This window comes from Gopherus flavomarginatus, chromosome 11 (genome assembly GCF_025201925.1).
Source record: "Gopherus flavomarginatus isolate rGopFla2 chromosome 11, rGopFla2.mat.asm, whole genome shotgun sequence".
In the NCBI taxonomy this organism is placed as follows: Eukaryota; Metazoa; Chordata; order Testudines; family Testudinidae; genus Gopherus; species Gopherus flavomarginatus.
In genome coordinates this window covers 4,283,335-4,300,682 of record NC_066627.1, presented here as the reverse complement: position 1 = coordinate 4,300,682, position 17,348 = coordinate 4,283,335, and the positions used below count along the sequence as shown (strand labels likewise).

Sequence of the window (17,348 nt, the reverse complement as noted above, 5' to 3'; positions counted from 1 at the left end):
CCGGCACGGCCGCGGGGTTCCTGCTCCAGGCCGCCGTGCCCAAGGTGAGCCCCCCGTGCCCCCACCCTGGGGGGGGAGTGGCCATAGGGACAGGGGTCTCTCCAGGGTGGGGGTGGGGCCTAGGGGAGAGGAAGGAAGGGGCAGAGCGGGGGTCAGGGTGTGTATTTGGGGTGGGGCGGGGGAGGGGAGGAGTGGGCAGGGGGGCAGGCGCATGCTGGGGGTGGGGCGGGGAAGGGGGGAGGGAGTAGAGTGGGGCTGGGCACATGCCGGGGGTGGGGCAGAGGGGGGGCCAGGCACGTGCCAGGCTGGGATGGGGGAGGGGAGGAGGGGCAGACGGGGGGCCAGGCGTGCCAGTGTGGGGGTGGGGATGAAACTAGGGGGCAGAGGGGGCCTGGCGCATGCCGGGGGTGGCCCCCCCACTGAACCCCCCACCCCCCAGTCTCTGCAGGTGGAGCTGGAGCCCCCCAGCGGGACGTCGGTGCCGGGCCCGGACGGGGCCCCCCTGAGGCAGCGGCTGCGTGTGCGGAACCCCGGCCGGGTGAGGGGGAGGTCAGCCCGGGGACCCCCCTTCTTCCCCCAGCCCCCCACTGACCCCTTCTCCCCCGATCCCCCCACTGACCCCTTCTCCCCTGATCACCCCCAGCCCCCCCACTGACTCCCCTTCTCCCCCCAGCCCGCCTGCTGACCCCTTCTCCCTCGATCACCCCCGGCCCCCCCACTGACTCCCCTTCTCCCCCCAGGCCCCTCTGAGGATGCGCCTGCGACTCGCTTACACCCCCCCCACGGGGCGCCTGGTGCAGGAGACCCTGGAGATCAGCGACTTCCCCACAGCCGCCTGGCAGTGACCCCCCACGGCAGGGGGGCCTCGGTCCGGACCCAGCTGGCGGCAGGGGGGCAGGGTGAATAAACAGCCCCCCCTGGAGTGACGTGTCTGTGTCCTGTGTGGGGGGGGCAGGGCCGCCCGGGGGGGGGCAATTTGTCACCGGCCCCCCCAAGTGTTCAACCATTTGCTGTGGAAGGTGCCCCTAAACTGCTTTGCCTCAGGCCCCCTGAATCCTCTGGGCGGCCCAGTGGGGGGGAGGGGGCTGGAGGTCAAGCATGGGGTGGGGCTTGGTTGGGGGGCAGGCCGAGGGAGGGGGGATCCCAGGCAAGGGGGCTGTTTGGGGGGCAGGCCGGGGGGGAATCTCAGGCTAATTTGTAATGGCTCCTCCCCCCGCCCCCAGCACCCCCCAGCGGCAGAGCTGGGTTTCCCCCCACCCCGTGGCACTGTTGCCCCTCCCCTTCCCAGCCTCATTCATATTCCAGCCCTGCCCCCCCAGCGCGATACAGGGAGGGGAAGCGCTGGAGCAAAGGAGCTGCAATATCCAGCCGGTGCCCCTCACTGTCGACCTGCAGCCCCCACCGCCCTGCTGGTGCCCCTCACTCCTGACCCGCAGCCCCTCGCGCCCTGCCGGTGCCCCTCACTCCCGACCCGCAGCACCCCCAGTACTGCCGGTGCCCCTCACTCCCGACCCGCAGCCCCTGCTGTTCATCTGCATTGGATTCTCTCTGTTGTTTCCCTCTGTCTGTGCCCATATTGCGGGGGTGGGGGTGTGCCAGCCCCATCTGGCCTCTCCCTGCCCTCGCCACCCAAACAAATTCGCTCCTCAGTGAATTGAGTTTCTGTCCCTGGTGATTTGCAGTGGGGGGAGGAGGTAGAAGGGGGTGAGGGCCGTAGGCCAAGGCAGACGAAATGGGGCCAGGGAAGGGCAAGCGGGAATGAGGAAGAAATGGGGGAAGGGGGGACAGGGGAGACATCACAAGGGGCTAAGAGGAAGAAGAGGAGGAAGGAAGGAAGGGCTGAGGGGTCTCTTGTCTCTGGCTTGGGGTGGGGGGGGTGTTCACCCAGCAATGGGAGGCTGAGAGAGTATCAGCAAAGGATGACGGGTACTGCACAGCTACCAACATGGGCCCAGGCAGTGAGAGAACCCAGGCATCCGGGTTCCCAGCCCCCCCGATTCCACTGCCCTCCCAGAGCTGGGGAATGGAACCCAGGTGTCCTGGCTCCCAGCGCCCCCTCCCCCCCGACTCCACTCCTCTTCCTTTCCACAGCAGGGGATAGAACCCAGGCATCCTGGCTCCCACCCCCTGTCCTCTGGACACTGGACCTCACTGCCCTCCCAGAGCTGGGGAATGGAACCCAGGCGTCCGGGCTCCCAGGAGCAGCCTGGGAGGTTTGTCTGTCTCCCCACATGGCTTTTTCTCCTGCTTTCTTCTCCTTGTAGTCCCTTCCTCACCACCCCTCCCTGCTCAGGAAGAATTTTAATTAGTGTCTCAGGTTTAATTAATTCAGATGCTAATTAATGATGCGGCGGGGGTGGAGGGCCCAGATTTGAGAGGGGAAAGGGGGGTGGATGGGCCCAGCTGGCTTGGCATGATGCCACCACTGTCTGGGGGAACTGGCCGGGGTGAGGGAGGGGAATGGACAGACTGAGGAAGGGCAGCGGGCAGAGGAGTGATGGGGTGGCTGTCTCCCCGCCCCCTCCGGCTCCAGAGATGGGCATCCACCATGCCAGGCAGGGAAAGGGGCGCGAGACGGGGCGAAGATGGCATGATAGTGGCAGTGGGAGGGAGGGAGAGCAGAGGAAGTGGGCGGGCCGGCCAGAGCGAAAGAACGAGGCAGGCAGAGAGGAGGGGCTACAGCATCTGCCAGCCCTGATGCCCAGAGTGATGCTGCGCAGGGGGAGGGGCACCAGCTGCCAGGGAGATGCCCCCTCCTCCCACACTGCAGCATGACTCGGTGCCACCCGGGAGGGGGAGGGGGCAGCCCGGCGGGCGCCCTCACACAGTGGGGGAGGTGCCAGTCTTGTGCCCATGGGGACACAGCCCCCCCGCCACATGCCAGCCCCCAGCCAGCTGGCACAGAGTCAAAGGTGCCGGCTGGTGGGCGCACGGGGGGGAGCGGCTGGCACACAGCCCCCAAGACAGACACGCAGAGCGACTGGCACGGAGCACTGGCATTGTCAGAGCGATGGGTGTGTACAGGGAAGGATAAATAGCATGGGGAATGGATGGATCGATGGAGAGAACAAGGTAGTGTGCAGGGCTGGATGGCTAGATAGAAAAAGGGATGTACGGTGTGGGTAGAGCGATAGACAGAGGGGGCGTATGGGGCTGGACGGCTGGCGCAGGTAGGCAGCTGAGGGAGAGAGAGGAGTGGGGAGAGATGGATGCCTATCGAGGTGGGACAGATGCAGGGTTAGTGGAGTGTGGATGGAGCGAGAGGTGGAGAAGTGGCGGAGGACTGAGAGGCTTTCACTTACCAGGCCGGGAGGTAGAAGGAGGCTTGGAACCAGCCACTGAGAATTTTCGGCACTTCTAATATTTCCGTTTTTCTCTCCCCTCCCCGTCGCCCACCCCTGGGTACCACGGCCCTTGGCACCCTCCAAGCAGAGGCAGAGAAGAGAGGAAGGAGGCCAGCCAGCAGCAGTGGAGCTGGCCAGATACCAGTGGGGCATCATGAGCAGTAGCTGGATGGGTGAGACCCAGGTCTGGAGCAGAGAGATGGGGACAGCCCCGAGGGAAGAGAAACAGTGATTATCTATCTATCTATCTATCTATCTATCTATCTAACTCCCACAGAGACTGGCTGTTGAAGAGGAGGAGATGTCACCGAGGTAGATCTCAACCCCCCATTGGTCCTGCCACCTGGACATGACGAGTGTGTTCATCTCGCAGGGTGAGCATGTGGTGGAGGGAAGGGAGGCCTTGGCAAGAGCAGAGGTGGGGAAACCAATGGATGTGTTAAAGAAAAGGAGAGATGGGCCGTACTTACTGATTGGCCAAAGGAGGGATGTCCACACCTGTGATAAGCCAATGCTGTGTTTGGATTGGCTGAGGGGATGGGATGACAAAGGGTGTCTTCTCTGTACTACTCCTGAAGGGCCCATCCCTTCCCTTCATCCACTTTTGGCCACCAGAATGAGCCAAATGGGCTCAGAACTTTCTGACATTTCCCAACTGGACAATGTCACGGCATCCCCCAGGAGCCCCCCAAACACCAGTTCCAGGCAGCCACTCCATGGGATTCCCTTCCTGCAGGGCACAGCACCCTTGGAATGGGATGGGGCAGTTGGGATTCCCTGGGAAGCAGAATTCCCAGAGGATTTCCTGTCTGGAATTCAAAAGGGATTGGATAAAAATGTGTCATTTGGATTAGGCTGAACTATTTCCATTGGGTCTTGGTCAAACACTTCCACTGGGCATTATCCTTTCGATGGATGGATGGATGGATAGATAGATGGGGTGGACAGGGATAGATAGAGGGGGTGGATGGGGAAAGATAGAGCGGGTGTACGGGGATAGATAGATTAGATTAGATAAGGGGCTGGATGGCTGTCTCGATAGATATATAGATTAGATGGGTGTGGATGGGGATGGATGGATGGATGGATAGGTAGCTAGACGTGTCTGGAAGGATGAATGGATGGATGTGTAAATAGATGTGTGGATGGGGATGGCTGGACAGATGGGTGTGGATGGCTGGATTACAGAGATTGCTGAGGACAGGGGTCAGTGCATGGCTAGATTAGATATATGGGTGTTTCTTGAGATGGCTAACTAGATAGTTTAGATTAGGTGGATGTGTATGGGAATGGATGGATGGATGGATAGACAGATGAGTGTGTATTATGTATATTTGGTCTATCTCTTAGAAAGCTATCTAATCTAGTCTAATCTAATTCCACATATATTGAAGTCAAATCAAATTCATTCCAGAGAAGTGTTTTCATGAAGTTTTTTCAATGCTTTGGACATAAAATTTTTCAGGGATTTTCTTCTCTTAGTCAGACTCCATCCGTCACTTCCCGTCCCTGTCCAGGGCCAAAGGAAATTGGGAAAAGCCAGGATTCGTCTCGGAAGGGAAAATTGAGATTCCAACAGCTCCTTTCGGGGTGTCAGATTTCGGAGACCTTCGGGGGCATGTAAATGATTTATAAATGCAATGGGATTAAGGCAAGTGACTTTGCAGTCGAATCTTCTGCAGGCTGAGGACAGTGCAAGGATCCAAAGAGCAAAAACATCCCAGCTACAGGTGAGTGGAAAATGTCCCTTCGCGCATATTGGTTGTGAAAAAGAAATAATGAAAAATATGGGATAGGCTGTGTCTGGGTGCTGGGCATTCCCGGGGGCTGGGATATAGCGGAGGGGGGCGTGTCTGGGTGCTGGGGGTTCCCGGGGGCTGTGATATAGTAGGGGGGTGGGGCCGTGTCTCAGTGCTGGGGGTTCCCAGGGGCTGGGATATAGCGGAGGGGGGGACGGGGCCATGTCTGGGTGCTGGGGTTCCCAGGGGATGGGATATAGTGATGGGGGAGATGGGGCTGTACCTGGGTGCTGAGAGTTCCTGGGGGCTGGGATATAGCGGGGGGAGGACGGGGCTATGTCTGGGTGCTGGGGATTCCTGGGTGCTGAGATATAGCGATGGGGGGAATGGGGCTGTACCTGGGTGCTGGGAGTTCCTGGGGGCTGGGATATAGCGGGGGGAGGACGGGGCTATGTCTGGGTGCTGGGGATTCCTGGGTGCTGAGATATAGCGATGGGGGGAATGGGGCTGTACCTGGGTGCTGGGAGTTCCTGGGGGCTGGGATATAGCAGGTGGTGGACGGGGCCATGCCTGGGTGCTGGGGGTTCCTGGGGGCTGGGATATAGTGTGGGGGGGGGACAGACAGGGCCATGTCTGGGTGCTGGGGGTTCCTGGGGGCTGGGATATAGCGGGGGGACGGGACAGGGCCATGTCTGGGTGCTGGGGGTTCCTGGGGGCTGGGATATAGCGGGGGGGGGACAGACAGGGCCATGTCTGGGTGCTGGGGGTTCTTGGGGGCTGGGATATAGCGGGGGGGGGGACGGGGCCATGCCTGGGTGCTGGGGGTTCCTGGGGGCTGGGATATAGCGGGGGGGGGAGGACGGACAGGGCCATGTCTGGGTGCTGGGGGTTCCCGGGGCCAGGGATATAGCCGGCGGGGGATTGGCCCCTGTGTTGGTGCCTGGCGTTCCTGGGGGATTGGCTGTAACAGTGGGGGGGAAGCAGCTGTGTCTGGGTGTCAGCAACTCCTGGGCACTGGGGACATGTAGCCATGACGGCCTTTGTGTCTGTTCATCCATAATGCTCCCATCCATCCCACCACTGCCATCATGGAGATTGATGGGTTTCCAGCCCAACCCAAGTCCTTGTCCCGTCCCTGTCCCCGTCCCCATCCCCGTGTTAGAGGCACAGGTCCACTTTACACAGAGCTGCTGCCCTATGAAAAACTGACACAAAAACATCTGGCGAACTTGTGGCGATTTCCCCAGATACCTTTTGTCAACCTCCTACCTCAAAAACAATCCCGGGAAAATCTTGGTATTTTCTCTCACCATTTTCCAACATTTTGACATTTTGGTTTTGAACGACTTTTTCTCTCCCTTTTCCCCTTCCAATAAGCAATGAACAGGTCCAATTGGATGCAAAAGTCACCACTGAAGCCAAACCTTTCAATTTTATCCAAAAACCTACTGTCTTTTGCCACCTGAATTCAACTTCTTTTCACTTTTCGACTCGTTGGAAGTTTTCAAACAATTCATTTTTGTATCTACCCAAAATGAAGTTTGTTCATTTTTTCCCAAATTACCACCTGGACGATGTATTTCCCCCCCGTCTTTCCCTTTGTGCCCCAAATCCTGTTCCCTTCCCTTCACCCCGAGAGTTTCCACTTCCATCTTCTCTATTTTCCCATCATTTCCCCTTCTTTGCACCTCTCCCCATCTCTTTTCTCCTCCTCCCCAGAGACAGGTCCCTCTTCTCCTCCTTTGGCAAAAGATCCAGTTGTTTCAGGTGGGATCTCCGGCACAGAGGAGAAGAAGAGAGGCAGGACAAGAGAATGAGCATCATGATCCATGTGTTTCTGGGGCATCTGGTATTGGCCACTGTCGGCAGACTGGAAACAGGGCTAGACGGACCTTTGGTCTGACCCAGTATCTTATGTTCTTCTCATATTGGCATTGTTTCATGGTTAATAACCCCAGGCCCCACAAAGGTGAACCCTTTCTGCCCAGTTGGAGTTCAAGATATTTCACCTTGGGTGTAAAAATCGATAGACCTCTCAAGAGATTCTTAGGTACACAATTCCCATCAAAAGTGGGGTGTCTGTGTCTACCAATGGTACTTACCAAAAACCTCTTACCATGAGATGTGAGCCCCTTACAACCATTACCGTATTTACTCTCGCAATACCCCTATCACATAGGGAAATATGAATGTTAGGAAGAAGGGAAACTGAGGCATGGAACGGTTAAGTGAGCTGACCATGGAGTCTGAGGTGGATCAAGGTTTTGAACCCAAGTTTCCTGAGTGCCAGCCTGGTGCTAGATCTGGTGGAAAAAAAATTTGCTAGAGCAATAATCTTAAATAATATAGTAGTTAATATATGTATACATTCTGAAATAGATTAACTCTTTAATATTCTATGCTATATTCAATCATACAGAGCAATGGATGGGAATTGGATTTTCTGGTTATGGGAGATTGCTCAATGAAAAAGAAATGTGAAAAATGTCCGGAAAACAGAACGAAATTGTGAAAAAAAAAAAGCATTTGGGGTGTTTGAAATGTTGGGGGGGGGGGTTCCCCAATAAAATCAAAACATTTTGCTCGGCTGACGAGCTTTTTGAACGTTGTTAAATGCACCCAATGGATTTTGTTTCTGAACGTTTTCCCGCCGTCTCAAAAACACGTCATGGTTTGTTCCCTAAATGAAATTGTATTGAAACAGGCAGGTTGGTCGAAGTCTTTTAATTTTAACTAAAATGGCATTTTTTGCCAAAAAAAAAAAAAACCATTCTGAGGGGAAAAATTCACCACCTTCTGCTCTATCCATCAGCATTCATATTAATGCATAATCCAGATAGAGGTGATTTAGCTCAGGACTAGAATTGAAAAGTCCAGATGAACAGAATCACCCTGTTCGATGGGATGTGTTTTCGCTTAGCAAAGCGGCACAACTGGCAGGTGCCCCAGCTGTGGGCAGGGTGCCTGGGTCCTGGCTGTGAGCCATAATGGGTAGGGAACTGGACTAGAGGCCAGGACTCCTGGGTTCAATTCCGAGCTCTACCTTGCTCCATACCTCAGGTTTTCCATCTGTGAAGTGGGAGGTGATGACCCAGCCTCCTTTGTAAAGTGCTTTGAGATCTGCACATCCCATTTCTTCAGATCTTTGGTGTTGGTGGAGAAGGAAAAGTGGGGAGGAAGGGGGAACCGCCCCCTCCCACTTTACTCCTCCTGTTTTTTCCGTCTTCTCTTGCCCTTGGGTTAGGAAATGCCAAGTGGGTGCACTGGGGAATTGTTGGGGAAGGAAAGGGGGGCGTCAGGTGGAGGAAGGGGTTGAGATGATGGAGTGGGAGGAAGGGGGGGTGAGTGGGGAGAAGGGAGGGTGTAGCATAGTAGGTAGGTGAGGTGGGGCTGGGATGAAAGGGGCTGAGATGGGAGAGGGGACTGGGGGAGGTGAAGTTGTAGGGCAGGATGGAGGGGAGGAGTATGGGGAGCTTGGGGCTTGTATGGGGGTGCATGTTGGGGAACTGGGGGAACATCTTGTCTGCCATGCCCCCCCTGCATCCCTAAGACTCTTTCCTGACTGCCCAGGATAGATGAGGCTAGATTTGGGGGTGAGAGGGCAATAAAGCCGGGTTTTAATTTTGGTGGGTCACACCAAAATGGCATCCAGTTGGTTCCTTGCCATATGCCAGTCCCCACAGGCCCACCTCCATGGTCCCCCCCACCTCATTTTTACCTCATAACCCTGCTCCACAACTCCATTGCCCCCCCCACTTCCACTGGCCACGCCCACCTCCTTAGCCCCACCCCTTCATCCATTGGCCCCTCCCACATCCTTAGCCCCACCTCTTCCCCTGCAGGGAAGGGGCAGGCGTCTGGATAAGTATGTGGTGGCTGCTCCTCCCCCACATGCAGCATGAGAGGCGGGTCAAAGAGAAAGGGTCGGGGTCAATTCTGGTCACAAATAAAGCAGCAGAACTGGGGGGGAGGAGCAACGAGGGTGATGGGAAGGACTAATGGAGGAAGGGGTGGGGCTAATGGAGGAAGGGGTTGGCCAATGGGGATTGGTGGAGGAAGGGGGTCAGGCCAAAGAGTAGCGCTTAGGAAGTGGGAGGGGCCAATAAGGGGCAGAGTTCACTTTAGGCAGAAGGGGGCGGGTCTAACTGAGGAAGGGCGGGGCTAAGGAGGAGGTGATGGGCCTAATGGGGGAAAGGCTGGGACTAGGCTGAGAAGAGGGGTTGGGGGGCTCATGGAGAAAGGGGGGAGGCTGGGCCCAGGGAGGTGAGGACCAATGGCAGAAGGGGGCAGGTCTGATTGAGGGGGGTGGGGTCACTGGGAGAAGGGGGCAGGTCTGATTGAGGAGGGGTGAGGACCAATGAAAGAAGGGGGCGGGACTGATTGAGGAGGGGGTGGGGGTCACTGGGAGAAGGGGGCGGGTCTGAGGAGGGGTGGGGTCACTGGGAAAAGGGGCGGGTCTGACTGAGGAGGGGTGAGGACCAATGGCAGAAGGGGGCGGGTCTGATTGAGGAGGGGGTGGGGCCACTGGGAGAAGGGGCGGGTCTGATTGAGGAGGGGTGAGGACCAATGGCAGAAGGGGGCGGGTCTGGTTGAGGAGGGGGTGGGGTCACTGGGAGAAGGGGGCGGGCCTGATTGAGGAGGGGGTGGGGTCACTGGGAGAAGGGGGCGGGCCTGATTGAGGAGGGGGTGGGTCAATGGTAGAAGTGGCGGGTCTGACTGAGGAGGGGCAGGGTCAGTGGGAGAAGGGGCGGGACTGATTGAGGAGGGGGTGGGGTCAATGGCAGAAGGGAGCAGGTCTGACTGACGAGGGGGTGGGGTCACTGGGAGAAGGGGGCGGGTCTGGTTGAGGAGGGGGTGGGGTCAGTGGGAGAAGGGGCGGGTCTGGTTGAGGAGGGGGTGGGGTCACTGGGAGAAGGGGCGGGTCTGATTGAGGAGGGGGTGGGGCCAGTGGGAGAAGGGGCGGGTCTGGCTGAGGAGGGGGTGGGGTCACTGGGAGAAGGGGCGGGTCTGGTTGAGGAGGGGGTGGGGTCACTGGGAGAAGGGGCGGGTCTGATTGAGGAGGGGGTGGGGCCAGTGGGAGAAGGGGCGGGTCTGGCTGAGGAGGGGGTGGGGTCAGTGGGAGAAGGGGCGGGTCTGGTTGAGGAGGGGGTGGGGTCACTGGGAGAAGGGGCTGGTCTGATTGAGGGGGTGGGGCCAGTGGGAGAAGGGGCGGGTCTGATTGAGGAGGGGGTGGGGTCAGTGGGAAAAGGGGGCGGGTCTGATTGAGGAGGGGGTGGGGTCACTGGGAGAAGGGGCGGGTCTGATTGAGGAGGGGGTGGGGTCACTGGGAAAAGGGGGCGGGTCTGGTTGAGGAGGGGGTGGGGTCAGTGGGAGAAGGAGACAGGTCTGATTGAGGAGGGGGTGGGGTCACTGGGAGAAGGGGCGGGTCTGATTGAGGAGGGGGTGGGGCCAGTGGGAGAAGGAGCTGGTCTGATTGAGGGGGTGGGGCCAGTGGGAGAAGGGGCGGGTCTGGCTGAGGAGGGGGTGGGGTCACTGGGAGAAGGAGCTGGTCTGATTGAGGGGGTGGGGCCAGTGGGAGAAGGGGCGGGTCTGGTTGAGGAGGGGGTGGGGTCAGTGGGAGAAGGGGCGGGTCTGGTTGAGGAGGGGGTGGGGTCACTGGGAGAAGGGGCGGGTCTGGTTGAGGAGGGGGTGGGGTCAGTGGGAGAAGGGGGCAGGTCTGATTGAGGAGGGGGTGGGATCACTGGGAGAAGGGGCGGGTCTGGTTGAGGAGGGTGTGGGGTCAGTGGGAGAAGGGGCGGGTCTGATTGAGGAGGGGGTGGGGTCAGTGGGAGAAGGGGCGGGTCTGGCTGAGGAGGGGGTGGGGTCAGTGGGAGAAGGGGCTGGTCTGATTGAGGAGGGGGTGGGGTCACTGGGAGAAGGGGCGGGTCTGGCTGAGGAGGGGGTGGGGTCAGTGGGAGAAGGGGCGGGTCTGGTTGAGGAGGGGGTGGGGTCAGTGGGAGAAGGGGCGGGTCTGGTTGAGGAGGGGGTGGGGTCACTGGGAGAAGGGGCGGATCTGGTTGAGGAGGGGGTGGGGTCAGTGGGAGAAGGGGCGGGTCTGGTTGAGGAGGGGGTGGGGTCACTGGGAGAAGGGGCGGGTCTGGCTGAGGAGGGGGTGGGGTCAGTGGGAGAAGGGGCGGGTCTGGTTGAGGAGGGGGTGGGGTCAGTGGGAGAAGGGGCGGGTCTGGTTGAGGAGGGGGTGGGGTCACTGGGAGAAGGGGCGGGTCTGGCTGAGGAGGGGGTGGGGTCAGTGGGAGAAGGGGCGGGTCTGGCTGAGGAGGGGGTGGGGTCAGTGGGAGAAGGGGCGGGTCTGGTTGAGGAGGGGGTGGGGTCACTGGGAGAAGGGGCAGGTCTGGTTGAGGAGGGGGTGGGGTCAGTGGGAGAAGGGGCGGGTCTGGTTGAGGAGGGGGTGGGGTCAGTGGGAGAAGGGGCGGGTCTGGTTGAGGAGGGGGTGGGGTCACTGGGAGAAGGGGCGGGTCTGGCTGAGGAGGGGGTGGGGTCAGTGGGAGAAGGGGCTGGTCTGATTGAGGAGGGGGTGGGGTCACTGGGAGAAGGGGCGGGTCTGGTTGAGGAGGGGGTGGGGTCACTGGGAGAAGGGGCGGGTCTGGTTGAGGAGGGGGTGGGGTCAGTGGGAGAAGGGGCGGGTCTGGCTGAGGAGGGGGTGGGGTCAGTGGGAGAAGGGGCGAGCGGCTGCAGGAGTGGGGAGAGCAGGGAAAGGGGTGGAGGTGGAGGGGCAGAGCTAGGAAGGGGGTGGAGTCAGCCCAAAAGGGGGCGGGGCTCTTTCCACAGGAGGCGGAGTCAGGGGCGGGGACACACAGGACAGGTACAAACCATGGGAATCTCCACTTCCTCCCCCGCCCTTCGCTCAGCCGCTCCGGGACCCGGCCCGCTTTTCTTTCATCACATTTATTTTCAATTCCTTTTATTTCCTGTTCGGGGGGATCTTTTCCCTTGTCCCCCCCTTTTCTTTAAATACACAACAAACGCCAGGTTTTTTTGGTGCTCCGGTGGGGAGGGCAGGGTGGAGACGGGGGGGGCACAGGCCCTAGTTTTATTCCCCGCCCCCCCCACTTTCCACCCCCTCCCGCGCTTTGTAGTTCGTTTGGTTCACGGTGACGAGCGGGCACAGAAAACAGCCCCTTCCCGTCGGAGAAATGACTCGATCCTGGGGTGCGGGGGACACGGGGAAAAAAAGCTTAAAAATACCCGCCCCGGTGACGGGCATGAACTCAAATCTGACGGGCTGAGGCCGGGAAGGGGGGAACAGACCTAACCCTTCGCCGTCGGCCGTCGGGGTGCGGCGTGGGGCTGAGTTCTCGTTGGGGGGGGCGGCTGTTAGGTCCTCGCTCGGGCCGTCGTGTGGTTGGTGGGATTTTTGGTTGTGGTGCCACGGTCAGAGAAGCTTTGGCTTCGCAGGGCGGCGGGCGGAAGAGGGGTGAATTCGTTCCCCGTCCAGCAGCTTGGTTGGATGCGATTTTTTGGGGTGGGGAACCGGGCGTGTGGGGATGTTTTAAAGCCTTTGAAGGATGGGGGTGGGGAAGCGTCTGTCGATCCACGCCTTCCTCCCCACCCCGGGTGGCCCCGGAAAAATTGGGGAGCAAGGGCCAGTCCTGCAAAACCCTCAGCTGTGAGGAGAGAGACTGGAGGGGGGATGGGCCCCCGGTCTCCTGTTTGGTTGGGGCTGCAGCCAGTGTCTGTCCGTCCGTCCGTCCCGCCGAGTTCTGTACACAATGGGTGGAGCATGCTCGAGGGGGGAAGAGACAGGATACCGGGGGGACGGATGGGGGGCCAGGGGTTCCCCTCCTTTTTTCGTTTCCTTGAGTTTGTCTCTCATGCTGTCCGTTGAGTTTTGGTTTTGGCCTGTCTTGATCGGTAACAGTGTGGAGCATGTGCTGGGGAGGCAGCCTGGGGGGCACCTGGGAGTTGGCACGGGGGGGGGGGAAGAGAAGTGGGGGGGTGGGTCATGTGGAAGCCCTGTCTTATGTTATGTGGGGGGGGGCAGAGTCTGGGGCATCTCTGGGGTGCCACCCGTGATACACGGATGGACGCACCGGGAGCATGTGTGGGGCCTTTGGGGGAGCCTGCACAGTGGGAACAGGCCTGACACATGTGCGGAGAGGAGGGGATGTCTGGGGGCCAGCTGTGTTGGGAACACGTCAAGCACATGGGTGGGTATCTTGCCAACCTAGAGGGCGGGGTGTGTACTTTGAATTCACCCCCCCACACACACACACACTCAGAAGTGCCAGCTCCCTCCATCTGGGTGGGGAGTATGGGGGGGCAAGGGGGTATTTGGATATGGGGGGTTGGTATCCAGGTCTGGGGCACATTTGGAGTTGAGGATATGTTGGGAGCTGGCATTGTGGGTTCCAGGTTGGGGGTCCCGACAGTGAAGGGGCTTGGGGGCTGGCTTTGGGGGTTCCAGGCTGGGGTTCCCCAGGGCAGGGCGGGGGGGTCCAGGCGCCCCCCATCTCCAGCTGCACCCCGCGCTGTTCATAAAGCTAGAAGCGTGGTCGAGGTAGAGTTGCTTTTTGGGCTGGGGTCCGAGTGAGGTAACTTTGCTTCCTCTTTGGCAAAGGCCGGGGCGGGGGCGGGGGCGGGGCTGGCGGCGGGGGCGGGGCTGGCCTTGCGGCGGTGGGCGCTGGAGCGGAGGTGGGCCCCCAGCGCCTCCCGCCCGCTTACCAGCACCTCGCACGCCAGGCAGTGGTAGGTGCAGACGGGCACGCGCAGCGGCGCCGGCGCCGGCTGGCCGTAGTAGCAGAAGCCGGCCTGGTGGGCCGTGGCCGCCTCCTCCCCCTCAAACGCCGCCTTGCACTGGCGGCACAAGTAGCGATGGGTCACGTCCACCGTGGAGACCCCGGCGGGCTCGGGGGCCTCGGGGGCGGGCAGCAGGCTGCTGGGCAGCAGGCTGATGAGGGTCTGAGGTATGACGGGATTCATGGGGAACAGCCCCTTCTTCATGCCGTAGAGCTGCTGGAAGTACCCGCCGGGCAGCGGGGTGCTGAACAGCGAGGCTGGGGCACCCGCTGGCACGGAGAAGGGCAGGAACTGGGTGCCCAGGAGCGCGGGCACCGGCGGCTTCAAACCCTTCAGGCTCTTTAGGGTGGGCGAGGTGGGGTTGGCCACGGTGCTGGGAAGTCTGGCGGCTCCCGGCTCCGGCTGGGTCTCTCTGCTGGGCTCCGGCGCCGAGCCGAGCTGGCTCTGAGGTAAGGGACGTCCTGGCAGCGTGGAACCCAGGAGCCTGGTGCTGGGGGTGGCGGAGGGGCCTGCTCAGAGGGGGACGGAGAGGGGAAAAGCATTGTGGGGAGGTCACCATGGTGGGCTGAATATCCCTGCCCCCCCCAGTCCCACACTTCCCCCCCCCACAACCACAGGAACCCCCCCACCCGATGGGGGCCCAGAGAGGGCAGGAAGTTGGGAAGGGGGAGGGAAATGGGGGAGCAGAGGGGAAGAGGGTGCGAAGCCGGGGGGGCACTGCTAGAGGAGAGGGAGTGGGGAGCACGCGGAACGGGGACAGGAGAGGGGGACGGTGGGTGGGCCCGGGGCGAGAGGGGGAGGAGCAATGTAGAGGCATGGGGGCATGTGGGAGGACACTGGAACCAGGGGTGGGGAAACCCCCATCCCCTCCCCCCACTGACCCCACTCACCTTGCCATGTCCTGCCACTCACCTGCAGTGCCGGCTCCTGGGGGGGCTCCAGGGGGGACAGGTAGGAGCGGGGGCCCTGGTGCCCCATCATGGCCCTCGCTGCACAGCTGGGCCTGCACGGCCTCCTTGAGCCGGGCCAGGTGGCCACGGGAGAACAGGTGGCCACGGCAGGAGACGTAGAAGTCGTACTTGACCTGGCAGACGGGGCACTCAGCCCGAGGCTCAGGGGGGCCCTCAGAGGGAGCCCCAGGGCCCCCCTCAGCCAAGGCTGCCTTGGCCTTCTTCTCTTTGGCCCGGGCATTCTGGAACCAGACCTGGATGACCCTCTTGGGCAGGCCAATCTCCTCACCCAGCACCTCGCACTCCTGCATGGTGGGCGTTCGGTAGGCCTCATAACACGCCTTCATGATCTTCAGCTGCAGGCTGGACATCTGGGTCCGGTAGCGGCGCTGGGCCAGCAGATCCAGCCCGGCCGCCCCCTCCGACGCCCGCCCATGCCCGCCTGGCGACTCCGGATCGGCCAAGGAGGAGGAAGAAGAGTCACTCAGATCGCCGCCGGATGGGCTCCGGGCTTCATTCAACTCTGACGGCTCTGGCTCGGCCTGGTTGATGCTGTAGGGGACACTGGCTGTCCCACCGTCAGAGACGCCACCAGAGACGTTGGCCATCCCGCCACCAGAGACACTAGAGGTCCCGCCACCAGAGACATTGGCCATCCCGCCACCAGAGACACTGGAGGTCCCGCCACCAGAGACGTTGGCCATCCCGCCACCAGAGACACTGGAGATCCCGCCACCAGAGACGTTGGCCATCCCGCCACCAGAGACATTGGTTGTCCCGCCACCAGGACTCAACTTGGCCAAGGAACAGGATGGGGAGGTCTTGATGGGGGGGATCCCAGTGCTGGCGCTGCACCGGAATTGCCCCTTGCGTTCCCTGGCACGGGTGTTTTGGAACCACACCTGCACCACCCGTTTCTTGAGCCCCACCTCCTCGGAGATACAGTCCAGCATCTTGCGGGTGGGGTTTGAGTCCTGCACGTACCAGCGGTACAGGACGTCCAGCTGCTCCGGGAGGATGGTGGTGCGGAGACGCTTATCTCGCGGAGGCTCCCCTTCCCCGCCGCTCCCACCGCCTGGCGACTGGCTCCCATCCTCGTGCTTCCTCTTCGTGGGTGCCCCCTGGCTGCGGGGCAGCTCCGGCAGTGGGTCATGAGGGGCCAGGAGTGCTGAGCCATGGGTTCCTGGTGGATCGGAGGAGAATGTGGGGGCCTTGCTCTCCAGGGGCTCCATGGCTCCATCACTCACTGGCTGATCTTCCTTGGGGTCTCCATCACCCCTTGGTGCCTCTTCCTCATTTTCCTCCTCCTCTTCCTCAGCTGGTGGCTCGGGCTCTTCCTCTGGCTCCTCCTCCTCTGGCTCTTCCTCTCCTTCTTCCTCCTCCTCCTCATTGCCTTCCGCTGAGGGCCGGTCGTCATAGCATTTCTTGAGATGCCGCACCAGGTCGAAGATGCACCGGAAGGTGGCTTGGCATTTCTTACAACTGGGTTGGTTGGTGACGGTGCCCCCTCCGGCACTCGCAGCCTCGGCACCATTCTTCCGGGCCTTCTGCCGGGCATTCTGGAACCACACCACGATGACCCGGTTGGCCAAGCCCAGGAGGACGGAGAGACACTCTACCTCGCCGTCCTTGGGGTAGGCGCTGGCTTCAAAGAAGGACTGGAGAGCCTGCGATTGGAACTCGGTGAATTTGGTGCGGGAGAACCACCGGCTCGACTGACTGTCCCGGGATGGGTCCGTCCCTGCTTCCTCTTCCTCACCCCGGACCCGCCGCCCTTCGGCTTCAGGCAGTGCCGGGGGCACCACCACTGGCACTGGCTGCATCAGGAAGGGTGGGCAGAGAGGGGGGATGCCAGAGGGCACCGGGGGTGTCTCCGCAGGGGCAGTGCCCTCGGCTGGTGGGTACATGCTGTCGTAGGTCTTCCGGAACTGGGCGGCGTAGCGGCTGAGGGCCTCGAAGGGCAGGAAGCGCCGGTGAACATGTTCCTCGTGCGTCTTCAGGATGAGCATGTTGGAGAAGACCTTCCCGCACGTGCCGCACTGCAGCTTCTCGGCTGGCGGGCGGGGCAGCGGGGCCACTGGAGGGGGAGCCGCGCCCCCTGCCCCCTGCTTGCCCTCGTTGTACTGGATCACCAGCTCGAAGCCGAAGTTCTCCAGCAGAGCCTTGGCCGCCGGGTGGGAGGCCACGTTGGCTTCCTCTCCGCCAGCATCCTCCTCCATCTCCGGTTTGGCTGGGGCAGGCGGCGGGGGCGGCGGCGGCAGGGGCGGCTCCTTGGGGGGAGCCAGGATCAGCGGGGCCGATGGGGCCGGCAGGGCCAGGGCCGGCGCTGCCAGCGCGAGCTTGGGCGCCCCTTTGAGGTCGTGCAGGTAGAAGGGCAGGAGGAGCTGCTGCTGTTGCAGCTTGAGAAGGGATTCCGGCACAACCGGGAACTGCGGCAGCAGCGGTGGGGAGAAGAGGGGTGCTGGGAACGGCAGCGCCGTCGGCACCTCCAGGATCTTGGGGGGCTCAGCTTCGGTGGGGGG

General features: G+C 61.1%; 1 protein-coding gene and 1 long non-coding RNA gene across 2 annotated transcripts in view; one reads left to right on the top strand and one right to left on the bottom strand.

Moving 5' to 3' along the window:
• Window positions 1-2,874: 2,874 nt before the first annotated feature.
• Window positions 2,875-5,069, top strand: LOC127031937 (uncharacterized). Its single transcript, XR_007768607.1, has 3 exons — window positions 2,875-3,014; window positions 3,622-3,718; window positions 4,827-5,069. It is a non-coding gene; the product is annotated as an uncharacterized LOC127031937 (long non-coding RNA).
• Window positions 5,070-13,465: 8,396 nt separating this feature from the next.
• The window catches only part of ZFHX2 (zinc finger homeobox 2), a 32,715-nt gene continuing 28,832 nt past the window's right edge, over window positions 13,466-17,348 (bottom strand). Inside the window, 2 exon segments of the mRNA XM_050918956.1 lie at window positions 13,466-14,385; window positions 14,789-17,348. Of these exon segments, the coding sequence (XP_050774913.1) occupies window positions 13,613-14,385; window positions 14,789-17,348 (3,333 nt within the window). The 3' untranslated portion in view covers window positions 13,466-13,612.